Here is a 14,345-nt window from a genome sequence, read left to right on the forward strand (position 1 = left end):
CATTTTTTAACATAGATAAAGACAAGGTTAAACTCCAGCTCAGCTTCCCCTTTCCAAATGGAGGAAGGCCCCAAGCCAGCCCACACGGACAAGGTTTCCCTATTTGGTTTGCTCTGTTCAGCTTGTTTTTCTATGTCCCTGAAGAGTACACAAATGTCCACACAGATCGATCGGTGATAGGACAGAAAGTTGTCATCTCCCTCAGGCAGGCTGGGCCCAGGCAAAAATGAAACAGGGTGAACCACTTGCCTATGACGTGAGCCCCACAAACTTCACAAACTGCATCTCGGATGTGGAATTGGTGAGGTGTGGGATAGTCCGGCTCTGGGCCACGGAAAACCAGTGCTGTGGGACTTTGGGTTTGTCGCTGGGCACTGTACTCAGGCGTCCCAATATCCCCAATCTTCGGCTCTTTTTCTGGTGAGATACAGACTGTTCCCATTGAGATACAGTTCCTGATCTCTTACATTTCAATGGCAAAATCAGAGAAATAACAGTGCCAGTCCAAACACTGTAGTCCTGCTCGCTCGTCTATTAGGACCTCAACAAGACTCACCATTGTCAGGGGAAAGAAAGAAGACAAGTGTGCTCCTGAATACGAGCCCGCACCTCGTGTGCCTGCTTCCCACCCTGACCCCTAGCGCTTGCCCTTTTTTATCTCTATAAAGCGTGCGTCTCCTCTTTGGGCTCACTTCCTTATCACCACGATTCTGGAGGTCGTCCAGGTCACTAAACGCCAATCTCTTGAAATCTCTATTTTCTCAAGCACCTCTTCCAATTAAAAGGGAGCAAGAATAGGGCAACTCTTAAGAATCTAATTATAAAGCCATTATTATTTAAGTCTGAGGATTACACACCAGAGCACAGTGCTACCCAGACAGAAAAATCTTTGATGAGCTGCACAGGGAGAAGCCCTTGGGCTCTGCAGGAATGAGGCTCCAGCCTCAGAGGCACTTCAGTGCCCACTCCAAACCCACAGAAACTGCACAATTCCCAGAGATCTCTGCTGTTCCTCAGAAGCAAAAATGACCAAAGATGCCACCAACATGACTGTTCAGATGCACTGAAGAAGGCAACATTGCTATGCCATCTCGATGGCCACTCTGTCCCTCTATGCCAGGGACATCCCCTCTTGGACAAGAGCATCTTTATTAGTTAAAGAAACTTTGAGCACATCCTGTACTTAGAAATAGTAGAGCACTAATATATTACAAGCATGCATATGCAAACATAAATTTTCTAAACATGATGTAAAGAAAACTCTGGAAAGTTTCTTACTTTGTCCACATGCCCAAGTCAGTCTCTGTGGCAATGGGTCTCAAGGTCCACAGGACAAGAGGAACCCGGAGCTGGCCTAAAATGAGTGTTCTCCACACCCCAGTCCTCGTTAATAACTCAAATTATGTTCTCAGGCAAGTGTGTCCCCCTTTAGCAGGTGAGGAAATAGGACTCATTAAAGTAGGATGTCCCTCAAAGCTAATGGACGGCAGATCTAGGATCTCGGGCTCTGGGAACCTCCTATTCCGCCCCAAGAGGCCCCAACTCTCTCCCTCCTAGCAGCCTTCAGAGAACTGCACAGACTGTGCCTTAAAATAGCAGGGAGGCAGGACCGGTGATAGATGCACAGGAACTGGGGTACAAGAGGAAACAGCAGGTTCAAGCAGGCATAGCACCCCTTCTTCCAGCCACCCTCAGGAGCTGGCATGAGCAGATCAGAGGGGAATTTGGGGTGGGAATTCCAAGAACTAGCACAAGGCTAAAGTGTAGAAAGTAGGAAGAAAGCAAATTCTGCAGAACTTCTTGGTGGAATGGGGGGCGCTGTGGGGCACTCGGATCTGTGAGTATCGTCAGTAACCAACCTGCAAAGCTGCGGAGTTCAGGGTGGTTCCCGGCAGTGCCCAGCAGAGAAGTGACAAGAGTAGGTTCAGGGATAAGGCTGGGAGTCCTTTGGACTCAGCTTTTAAGAAAAGAAAAGTGGACCTTCCAGGCGCTGCCCTTAATTGCACACGGTAAGAAGAGCCAGCCAGGTGTCCAAGGCAAAATCTGGATCACAAGTCACGTGTCTGTCGCATGGTCCCTAAGGTGCAGCCCTTGAGAAGGAAACGGAAGTCTGGGGTAGTGCATAGCCCGGCTTTGGCTTGGGGTCATGACCATTTAAGCTTTTCAGTCTTATCCAGTCGAGAGTGATTGGGGCATCTCATTGCCCACCCGGCATTTCCTCGGGGAGGTCTAGAGCCCCCTGGATGGCACAGGCCGAAGCTGCTTCCTCGCAGCCTTCCCTGCCCCGGTGGCTGGAAACCCCATTCCTCTGCCTGCTCCATGCAAACCCTGCAGTCCCTCTTAACTCTCTCCTTCCCCCATATCCCATATGCCAGCAGTCAGGAGATCCTTCAAAATATATCCAGCACCCACACTGCCATGCTGGACCCAGCTGTCCTCGCCTCTCCCCATCGCCCCTGCTCATTCGCCAATCAGTGGCCTCGTGAAAACCTGAGGCAGAGCACATCACACACACACACAGAGAGAGACAGAGAGAGAGAGAGAGAGAGAGAGAGAGAGAGAGAGAGAGAGAGAGAGAATGGCTCTCACAGCTCACAGTGCAAGAGCCATGCACAGTGCAGGGAGGGCGAACCCCGCTCTCTGGCTCTCCTGCTATTCTGTGAATGCACCAAGCATGTGCCAGCTTCAGGGCCTTGGCACAGACTGCTTGAACTTCCTGGGTGTCCACGGGGGCAGTGCCCTCTCTTCCCTCAATCCTTTGCGCTAGGCCAACTTCCCAACAAGACGTACTGCGACACGCGGTTTAATACCGCTACCATCCTCCCCCTCCATTGGGAAGCCTTTTCTTTCTGCTTGGCTCCCAGTGCGCTCAGCCAATCAACGTGAACCTCCTCCGCGGCCCCTGCTGACGTCATCCGCCCCTCCCACCCCTACTGGGCCAAAGGACTCTGATCTTTGCTGTAACCACTTGTAGAGCCCAAGTGCCTAGACCAGGGTCTGGTACAGGCACGTAGCAGGAAGTGTGTGTGTGTGCGTGAGTGTGTGTGTGTGTGTGTGTGTGTGTGTGTGTGTGTGTTGATTAAACTTTAAATGTAAGTAACATGCAAGGACTAGCATGCATAGGAGTTGCACATGGCAGAAATCTCGCTGGCTAGTTTGCTGGGCAGCCTCGCGGCTGAGCTTTCAGCAGTGCACAGAGGAAAGAGTGGGGTCCCTCCGAGCAGGCCCTCCGCAGGCTCGGCCTGGGCATTTGTGCTCCTTACCGGCTGCTCCCTACTCTGAGATTCCGGGATTTCTCTTCCTGTCCCTCTAGAAACGTTGTCCATGTCCACAGCACTGTGAGTGCCACTCCTGTCAGTCTGGGCTGAACGGGGCCCAGAAAAGGTTTAGGGCCCAGTGCAGCAGGGCTGTGTGTCACTGCCTGGACTCAGACACCAGCGCGGCCCATGCCCCTTCGCTCTGCAGCCGAGGGAGACTTAGGCAAAGTTGAAGTCACCTGCCTGACCTGTGACAGAATTTCCAAACATGACACATTAACCTAAAATGGATTAATTGGGAACTAGAGCCACGGCCCAAGAAGGTAAGAAGATGCACCAAGACCCTTGGTTTTCAAAACACATCAGGGTAAAAAGTACTGCTGTAGGTCAATCTTTTCCGTATGAGATACGATTGGGTGTGGGGCCGGGGGCATGAAGGAAGGGCCCATGGACCAGGTAACACGTGGTGGGTTAATGATTAATGGGCAGCCTTCCCTCACACAGTATCCATAAACATTCTGGTCTCTTTAGCTCCAGAAGTGAAAAAGAAGGCCTCCCACCCAAGCGAGAGACAGGAAAAATGGGAAGTGCCCAGTGCATTACCATTGTCTTGCTTTTATGCATCTTCACCCAGTCACGTGCCCACGGACGAAACCTGGGGCCAGGTAAGAGCCTATCTCTGCTCTAGAGATGGGCGAGGTTTTGCTTTCTTAAATTCATGTGACACAGACATGCCGTGGGGACAAAGCCTGCTGCAGAGTGTATTGGGTGGGTCTGTGAGCGGCATCGAGGGTCCACAGGTACATGCAGCATTTTGCAAACAGGACTGAAATTTTAGGAAACCACCCCAGGAAGAAAAGTGTAAAGGTGCCTGCGGCTCCCAGGGAAGTCTCTTGAAGATGTGATGGGGAACAGTGGAGCTAAGACATTGTCAGCAGAGAATGAAAGACTTGGGGAACTCCTGCGAGTTAATCTGGCATCTAATTTGCAATCGGGGAGCCTAGCACAGGTGAAATGCTCTGTCTTGCTGGGGTTGTCCCTTGGCCTAGCCGTCTTTGAAGGGAGGAATTCATGAGTGATGCGTGTAGTTGGATCTAAACGAGAAACCTTGCTTGCTGTGTTATTTTCTGGTCTTTATTTTTCTGCCAATGTTTTGCTGGGAGCAGAACTGGGTAGCAGTCTCTCCTGTTTTGTCTGTGACTTCATAAACTAGACTGTTGGCCAAAGACGGCTCCAAACGCTTGATCAGCCAGGTGGAGTCCAGGTTCCCAGCAGAACAGTGCATTTGATCAATAAATGATGGCTCTGACATTAGCCAAACCACCTGACCCGCCCAGATGAGTGGGGCTTTATTTTCAATCAGGAGCAAATAACACTGTGGTGCTGGTGCCGGTTTCCTAGGGGCTATGTTTGAACCGAGTTCCAAATACTTTGAGAGTTGGGACACAACAGGGTACTTACCTGAGAATCCTAGAAATTTCCCCCCTTTGATAAAAAGGTCTGTTTCTTTGTATTTGGTTATTTCTTGATGCCCTGTGAGACCGTCTTTTGGCCCAAATGCTGTGTTTGTTTGCTGGCTTTTTTCTGAAGCATAACATAATTAGGAGGTGTACTGTAGGGGCCCCACAAGGTTTACAGCCTAGGCCAGCATTCCGGGGCCTCCCTGTCCCCCTTGAGCTTTGACACCAAATGCTCTGCCAGTGGGGGCTTTTCAGGAATGGAGACACAGTAGCCGCTCCCTGGCGTGGTTTCTCTCCTCCAGCGGGCGTCGGTCAGCCGGGTCCTCCCACTGTCCTGCAGTTGTGGCTTGTTCATTCTCGTCGTCCTAGCAGAGATGTTCATTGTCTACCCCACTGCTGATGGCCCCATTGTTTCTGCCACAACTCGGAACTGGAAGCCGCAGGGCTGGGGTAGAGGGTAAAGGGAGGCATGGCTTCCTCTAATTGCCTGGTGTCACCCAGATTTTTCTCAGAACTCTCTACTGCTGGTTCTGTTTTATCCAAGCGCTGGGAGAGAAGGCAGCGATGGGCCAGAGGGTCCTCAGGAGAGAGACGGGGTGCAGAGGCCCCTTGATCCCTGGGAGCAGAAACCCAGGTGTGTGTGAAGTATGACACCCCCTGGGCTGCTGATGCCCCATGCCAGAGCTTTGTCTGATGGTTTCTGTACCGGTGGCTGCCACAGGGCATGAGCAGTATCTGGAGATGTTTTGGGTGTCACGAACAGGGACAGAGTGCTGTCCCTCCAGCCTCTGGTGGGCAGAGCCCAGGGACACAGCCAAACTTATCATGCAGTGACCTTTGCGCCGTAGACTGGCCTAAGACACAGGCTGAGGAGCTGGGGTCCCTCCCGAGCCTCGGTGGCCCTGTCAAAGGCCAGAAGAACCACATCAGGGACCCGCCTTCCTCAGCAGATCCCAGGCCACCAGCTCCTGAGCCCATTACCCCTGCCCTGCTCCTACTGGTGTCACCAACGAGCCTGCAGCCCAGTATACCAGGTCCAACAGTGTCATGTGTCTTTCTCACCCCTCACTGCAAGAACCACACAGTCCTCATCTTGCCCAGGGCAGGACCCCAGGACTCCTCTGCTGGGGCAGAGGAGGCAGAGACTGCAGCCCTGAGCATGTACCTGGGCCCAGAGATACGGCCAATGCCCCAAGACCTCTGCTCACCAGGAGGCAGGGTGATAGTCACTTCTGGCTTCAATACCCAGGGCCACCAGACACAGAGAGGCTTGTGAACCACGGTCACCCTCAGGGACCTGCCCACCCCATCCATCCTGGCCTTGACCCCACAGCCCAGGGACAGCAGGGCCCACCGCCAGGAGGCACAGTGACCCTCGTCAAGGGCTTGAGTCCAGACCCCAACCAAACTGTATAGCCATAAAATCCGTGCTTTTCAGAGTGAGAATAAAACAACCACCCTCTGTTAACCTATGTAACACAGCTTTATGAAGAATAAGCTGTGTCTTCCAAATAATAACCCCAAAAAGAATCAGAAGAATTACAGTGTTTTACAAAAAAATTCTGCCAACCTCTGGTCTATGTGGCATGATAAAGACAGCTGGATTCTGGTACCTGTTTCTGTATCCAACCTTGGCAATATGTCGCTTTGTACGGCCCCTCATGGAAAATCCGGCCACATATAGGAAGGGGGATGTCCTCGTGACCCCAGGGTGTGGCCGCTGCTGGCTGAGCGATGCTGCTCTGGGGAGCTGGTCCTTGTCACCCTCCATGCCATGCAGGAACCTGCTGGCCACCTGGTGAGATGGCAGCTTTCAGCTTTGGAAGCTGGAAACCAGGACTTTTGTCATGACAAAATTTAAATACATTAGAAGCAAAAATCAGTCTTCCTTTTATTAATGTTAGTGATAAAAGCTCCTCAAAGAAAACAGATTTTTTTGGCCTAAATTCTAAAAACACTTCTATGGTTACCATGGAGATATATATGTATATATTTCACATGATGGTATTTTTATTATTTACTCTTGAATAAATACTGTGTTCTATCTCGACATTAATTGAAAAAACTCCCAGTTACCTGCTGGCCCACACACACACACCAGCACCGTTTGCATGCGGGAGGGAGGCAGTAATGGCCCGGCACCTTCCGGCTCACCTGGTGCACCTCCTGCCTCAGAGCCTGCCATGCAGTGCCTGTCTGTCAGTTTATGCAGGAGACAGAAGCTCATAGTAGACAATGGCCACATGGTGCCAGGCAAGACAAAACACAAAACCTGAATGACTGCAACTCTGACATCCTTTGTGACTCCCCCTGAGAATGTTTGCATGCACTTAAAATGTAAAGCAGTTAAAAAAGAAAAAAAGATGGTGCACTGTGGGGCATAAGATTTGGTTTGGAGGGGCTGGGGATTTAGCTCAGCGGCATAAGCACCTGCCTTGCAAGCAGGCGGTCGTGAGTTCAATCCCCGGTACCGATAAAAATGAAAAAGACAAAAAAAAAGATTTGGTTTGGAAAGTAGAAGCTTCAGTTCCTGCAGGAAATATCATTATTGCATTTGAATATTTTCAAGTTGAAATTTATTCTTTTAAAATTGCTCATCGTAGCCAGGCATGGTGGTGCATGCCTGTGATCCCTGCACTTAGGAGGCTGAGGCAGGAGGATCACTGTGAGTTTGAGGCCAGCCTGGGCTACTACAAAATGAGTTCAAGGCCAGCCTAAACTGCATAGTTAAACCTGGTCTGAAAAAGACAAAAAAAAAACAACTCCTTCTGGCGGGTTAATACAGTGCATGAGAGAGACCAGCAAGCGTTCGGCAGGGTAAGACACGCATATATCCATTTGTACCAACTCAGCAGGGAATCTCAGGAGTCCCCCTAGAGGAGAACAGAGAGGCAGAGTCCACTGTCAACTGTCGCACAGCATCCCGGGAGGAGACAGTGTCTATGCAGGATTGGAAGGATGGATCCAGATAGAAGAGAGATTTTCCTTATACAGAAGCAGAGGTACAGAGCTGAGAAAGCATGTGTTCCAAAAGCAGGCCACCTGGAAAGAACACACATGCGTACACACAAGGGCACGCACACATACACACACAGACACGCGCACATACATGCACAGGCACGAGCACCTTCACGCACAGGCACGCGCGCACACACACACTGAAAAGTGTTGATAGCACCAACCCCAACGCCCTTCACCCAAGCCTTGTTTCAGCACCTGCCATTAAAACATCCAGAAACTTTTGGGGACAAAAATGAGGGGGTTCAGAAAGAAAAGCCCTCTTGGGGCACTCCGCGTTAGCTCAGGGACCCTAACTCCACGCAGGGTCAGAGCATCCAAAGACCCCCCCCCACCAAGCCAGGTGTAAGGACCCGAGAAGGGGAAGGGATGACCATCGCTGTGCAATTCTCAAAGGGACCTGTGACCTTTAGAAAAATTCAATAGCGACGCGTCTCCTGGCTCTTAAAAGTAGGTGTAAGGAAACTTTATACACACCGATGTGGGGAGTGCACGGGAACTGAATAACCCACGTGCTGGATCATAGCTGTGCGCACGTGTGCACTGCTGGAGACAGAAGGATGCTTGGATTTATCACTCCGGAAGGTGCTGGCTCAGACCTGCCCCTGGGCGCCCAGCGGGCTCAGCCAGCGCCCTGCAGGGTGTTCCCGGGCGGCTGCAGAGGAGGAGCCCGGCTGCAGGGCGTGGGCACAGCGGACAGCAGAGGGCCAGCCCCGGGGCCCAGCACCGTCCCCCTCTCCGCAGACACCCGACCCCTTGGGGCGCCCTGGCCCCGGGCAGCACAGACGCCTGGCATCGTCGGCCTGCCTGTCACAGGGACCCAGGTCTCGGGCCGTTTCTTTAATTCACCCGCGGAGAACCAGAGAGGGCAGAGCAGGGTCACAGGGGCAGCATACGCGGGGCGGGGCGCCCAGGCGATGCAGTTCTCAGCACGGCCGCCAGGGGGCAAGGTCCCGGAGCGCGGTTAGGGTTGGGGACCCCTGGACCGGGGTGACCCTGGGAATCCCTGGGCTGGTGGCCGAGCAGCCTTTCCGCAGGCGAGCAGTTTCCAGGCACACTCATAACCTCCCCTGCTGCGGAGCAGGAGGAGAGGCGTGAGAGGAGAAGCCTCTTCCCACCGCCCACCGGCTATTGGGAGGGGCAGGTTGGGACGGGAGTAGGGGGCGTGGGGAGGGCGGACGAGGGGCAGGGCCAGGGGCGGGGAAGGGACCGGAAAGACGCGGGGACAGAGAGGGGCGGGGTGGGGGGGAGTGGGTCGGGAGGACTAAGTGCCTGCAGTCTAGTGTCCACGCGTGCTGCGTGGCCTGGAAACTGTTTTTAGGCAAATGCATCTCTGACCACGCCGCGCGGCGTTTTGTTCTGACGTGAAAAGAGCAGAAGGCAGCGGGCGTGACTTGCGTGTGGCGTGGTCCCCGCGTGGGGAAGCGGCAGGGAGGAAATGTCGAGCCTCGTATGCCCCACAGGCACGTGTGTGTGTCACTGTCCCCCCCCCCCCGCGCTTCACAGTGGTCAGCACTGCATGTCCGTTCCTCACTGATCTGAATGGTTTAAAAATGCATTTTAAAATACTTCTGCGAGGGTACAGGCTGGTAGGGGAGCCCGGCTCTGGACCTGTCCGCCCGTGGCCTGGACATCGGTGCTCCCGGGGTGCCGCTGGCCTGGGGGCCACAGAGAACCACCAGCAAAACAAAACTAGTGCTTGGGAAGAGCAAGATGGACCTGGGTGGCCTGGCTTCCGGGCCTGGAGGCCTGGTCTCTGCCTGCAGGTGGCTGGGGTGGGGGGGTGGGGAGATTCACACGGTGCCTCTGCACCTCCACCAACCTCAGCTTGAATTTTTTTTTTTAAACCCAAGACATTCATGAAAATGCATTCTTCCAAAACAAGACACTGGCCGGTTGAAAAGAAAGCAGTTCTGTAAAATTTTCATTCGTGTAATAAAGTAGTTTCTGAAGAAATATTCCCAAATGGAGACTCCCTCATGATGGTAGGAAGCAGTCATCTCCAGGGCTGATTAACCATCCGCTCTGAACTATGCCTTAGCAGCCCGAAAATACAGTCAAGGAAATTCTTTTCCCATGAGCTGGGCATTACCAGCTGGCAGGGCCCAGGGCTTCTCAGTTGACCAGGACAGAGAAAAGCTTTCTGGTGACAAATGTGCCAACCTCCTGTCCCAAGAGACACCAATGTGCTGAGAACCAAGAGGGGCAGAAGCAAAAGACAGCATTGGCACATTTCCTGTGTGCCAGCTCCAGGGTCCGCACAAAAAAAAAAACCCACAAAACCTTTCACCACGGAGTTTCCAGCCCCTGCAGAGGTGCATGCATATGTGTGACTGTGACTGTGTTTGTGTATGACTGTGTGTGGCATAATTTCCACCTAATAAGTGTGCAAATGGCACTATGTGTGAAGCCCAAGTTTCACAGAGGAGTGACATCTGAGTGGAGCCTTGAAGGAAAACTCTTAAGTCCGGGCCTTGCGTGGAGGTTTGAAAATGATAGGGAAACTGGAGAGCCCAGGGAGGATGCTCACTGACCGCCTGCAGCCTGGCTGACAGCTGATCTCCCCTCCATGCACTTGCGGGAGGCAATGTCAGCAGAGAGAAGACTGGGGTGAGGCTCACCAGTAGTGCAACCCAGCCTGGCCCCGCACCCTGGAAACCTTCAACAGTCCCCAAGGCAGGTTGGGGCACTGGGCAGGTCTCTTTGCAGTGTTCTTGTTAATCGGGGCTCCACACACCAAAGCATGGGAGTTTTACAGTGGTGAAACCAAAGCAGGAAGCTTGGACAGTTATTTCCCAAAGAGAAGTGTTTGGAAATTCCATGTCATACTAGCTATCAACCAATGGCAATTTCATCTCCTGGAATCCCAACACTGAGGAGGCAGAAGGATCACTGCAAGTTCGAGGCTAGCCTGGGCTCCAAAGTGAACCCAAGGTCAGCCTGAACTGCATAGCAAGACCCTGTCTCAAAAAGAGAAAAAAAGAAAAAAAAAAGTCGTTCCTGCCAGCACTAGATCGCCAGATTCTTACACTAACCCATAATCCATGCTGGGCAGGTGCTAAATCCCTATTTTACTGGCATATCCTACAGGGTATGGTTTTGTAGCTCAGTGCAGACAGGGAGAAGGCTCCTCAGAGAAGCCCAAGTTCCCAGAGCAGGCAGAATCCAAAGGGGCTGCCCAGGGGCAGGCTTGATTGTGGCTAAGCAAGGTCCAGGGTGCTGGTTTGGATTCTCCCAGTGGGGCAGGTGCTTCAGTGATGGGGAGCACAGTAATCCAGCAGTTGCTTGAGGCTGACTAATTAGTACTTAGCTGGGATCCAGCAGGTAGGGGGACTAGAAGAGGCCGAGCTGGTGCTGGCCAGTTAGGGTGGGACAGCATCACCAGGCGTTTGATCTCAGAGTGGACCCCTCCCTGTCTTGGGGTCCAGCACGTGTGGCTGGATTCTGTGGGCATAGCCTGGGTTCTGCTGCAACTTCAGGGCCTGGCCGCTCTGGCTTTGTTGTGCCATCTTCCGGTTCTCTTGCCGAGGAATTCCAGCAATGTCTTTGAAGTCTCTTGACACGGATGCACTATGCATAGGGCAGATGGCACAGGCTGGGACACCCCCTTAACCTCTGACCCCAGCTGGGTGTCAAACAGGGAGGCTCTGGTGGCTACCATGGCACCAATCTCTGGGAGAGCAAACACCCCCCCCCAACCCGCACCCAAACACCACCAGGAAGAGGAGGAAGCAAGGGTTCAACCCACTGGAACGGGAGGCTCCGCCCTGAGCTCTCCTCAGCTCACACAGCTGCCTTTGGGTCCCCAGACTCCTGCAGGAAGGCCCCGAGCACATCACTTTGGGACCCAACTCTGCAGTGAAAACATACACTTGATGCTTTCTGGAAGCGAACCCCTACCCTGCCTTAGTGGAATGGAACCAAGATATATGGAATAGCAACTGCTATTTTTAAGAACCTTTACACAAGCCAAGTGCTGTACCTATTTATTTCACTAAATCCATGCAAACCTTCTGTGGGATTGCTTTTATCATCCCAGTCCTGCAGATGAAGGCTTCGGGGCTTGGGGTTCTGAAATGATAAGGTTCTTGGCCAGGCCTGTCTCTGACTCCAAACCCATCGCTCCCCAGCCAGCCTTCGAGCTCACCTGGCGGCTCTGCCTAATGTGGACCCCATTACCTGGCCAAGCAGTTCCCACCCTGCTCTGGGCACGTCCCTGGTCAGGACTAGGGCTATGGTAGGTTCTGCTGATGCCCACCAGGAGAGGCTTGGGGTTAGAAATGAGGCTTCAACATGCTTGAGACTGGGAAGGGCGTATTAAATCTGACTGACCCAAATAGGGGGCCCCTGCTGAAGGGCGTGGGGAGCCTCAACCCTGCCTAAGAACCTGGAGCCAGCGGCAGCTTGCAAGGTGCCGGGCAGGGCACAGGGCAGCAGGCCCCTTCTGTGGGGTGATTAATGGTTCCTGGCAGCCCAGGCAACCACTGGCCAGAAACTAGATTGGCTGGTGTTGCGGGTCATGAAAATTCTCACCCTTCATATCTGCATGGGTGTGGAAGGTGGGAGTCCAAGACACACACTCTGGTGAGGGGCATTTTCCCTACACATTCCCCACTGCCAGCCAGCCCACTGCAAGGCAGGGCTCAAGCCAGCCAAAGGAGGGACCCAGGCCAGCTGCCCTCTCCCGCATGCCTGCCCACCTGCCTTCCCCTCACCCTGGCAGAGTCTGAGGGAGAGTAGTGTGGTGGCTAGTGCCCCGGGACAAGCTGGGCCAGAAAGACACTGCTGGGTGAGGGGTCCAGGCTTGGTAGAAAAAACCATGGGCTCCCAAGGGGGATAACAGGATGCAGAGGCTAAAACCAAGGCTGACCTGCAGACCCATAGGCAGATCCAGCAACGTCACCTCACCCTTGGCTGTGTGACTTTGGGTAAATCGCTGCCCTCTCTGGGCTCAGAAGGCAGGCAGCTGTTCACAGCACTTCCCTCCTCTCTGATAAAAGCTCTCTGACCGCCCCACCAGCCAGGTGAAAGCATTTGTTACGTCCCCACTCAGGGACCCTGGCCCGGTCTTCTTGGCTCAGGTCCCAGGGTCTCTGGGGCTCACCCTGCACCCTCTCTCTCCCATCCCTCATGCTTACACACTGAACACACACTGAGCTCTAGACCCTGTGCCCAGGGCAGGAAACCCGAGGTAACTAAAGCCATCCCTCCCCAGGGAGGAGACCCGGCTAGACCACAGACACTGAGGAGGCTGAGTCACAGGGAAGGGTAGGTGCCTGGATGCTAACCCTTCCCCGCAGACCCACCCTGCCTGAAAGCTGACAACACAGTGATCTCACTGTCCCTATTTTAAAAGTGAGAAAACAAGCTTACAAAGGGAAAGGGACAGTTAACCAGTGTTATGGGAGATTGTTAACCCCAAAACACTCAGCAGCATCCAGCCGGCAGTAAATCAGGGCACCCAGAAATCCTTTCCATGTAGCAGAGCAGGAATGGAAGCAGCCACCTGCAGTCCCAGGCACAGCGAATACCAAGTGGGGGAAAGAGCTCGTGTCCCCACACCCTAAAGGCCAAGGCCACCCACAATGGGAGAGCAGAAGGGACCCCACCACAGGGAAGCTCCGGGCCCCACATCCTTGTGATCCACGGCCTGGACTCAGCTGCTCCAGGCTTCGAGCATTCATGCCAACTCCACACTCATCACAGGGGTTTCCTGGGATCCAGTAGGATCTGGGCAGAGAAACCTCTCTCTGTTCTTATTCTGTGGCTTCAAATTAAAAAGCCACCCAACATTCTCTCCCAAAGAAATGGAGATGCGGGGGTCATTGTGGGTATCAGTGTAGGTTACTGTTGTTGAAAGGCTCCTCCATCCTGAGAACCAACTGTGTTTACTTTGAAAGATGGATGTGTTTTATATTCCACCCGCTCACCAAGAGGACTGGGTCCTCCCCTGCCTTCCCTTGGAGATGTCGTCTCCCATTCACGCCATGTTGCCTGGCAGGGTGAGCCCATCTCTCTGTCCCTATGTTCTCTGAGGCTCTGCAGCAATGACAAAAGGAGCCTGTGTCTCCTCCTTCAGGGTCACCAGTGTGAGAACCCAGAGAGACCCTCGCACTGTAGCAGCACAACTGCGCCCGCCCAAGGGTTGAGATGCCCAAGGAGCTTGGCGCAGGAGACCAGCGGCCCCTCTTCCATATTTCTGGACCTTGGTGTCATGGGTGGGGCGTGGAGGAAGCTGAATCAGTGGTGCAGGAGCTGAATCAGCCGGACTGGGTCATGCATCCAAACCCCGGGAAGAGCTTGCTACATAGCTGCTGGACCTCTCCAGATTTCCTGGCTAGGCGGCCTAAGGGAGGACCAGAAATGTGAACTCTTGTACTGTGCTGTCCTGGGTCCGCTTGACGACTCACTTAGAACAAGAGTGGGGATACTGAAGGCCATGAGTGGGGTGATGGGCTGCCTGAGGGTTCAGCATCTCGGGGAAAACAGTGCCATCTGAAAGAGAGGGAGCTTTATTACGTTTCGCTAGGTGATATGTGACTTCTGCTTCTGTGACCTCTTCGGTTATAAGAAGCTGTAAGTCTGGCTGTCTTTGGGAACACATGAAGTT

The 14,345-nt window shown here is 53.3% G+C and overlaps 1 protein-coding gene across 1 annotated transcript in view; it reads left to right on the forward strand.

The window, feature by feature from the left end:
• Positions 1-14,345, forward strand: part of Lipc (lipase C, hepatic type) — a 101,921-nt gene that overhangs the window by 11,533 nt on the left and 76,043 nt on the right. Inside the window, 1 exon segment of the mRNA XM_013159945.3 lies at positions 3,789-3,922. Coding sequence (XP_013015399.2) covers positions 3,838-3,922 — 85 coding nt within the window. The 5' untranslated portion in view covers positions 3,789-3,837.

This window comes from Cavia porcellus, unplaced genomic scaffold (genome assembly GCF_034190915.1).
Source record: "Cavia porcellus strain 051 isolate PalLab524CR breed Dunkin Hartley unplaced genomic scaffold, mCavPor4.1 scaffold_8, whole genome shotgun sequence".
Taxonomy (NCBI): Eukaryota; Metazoa; Chordata; class Mammalia; order Rodentia; family Caviidae; genus Cavia; species Cavia porcellus.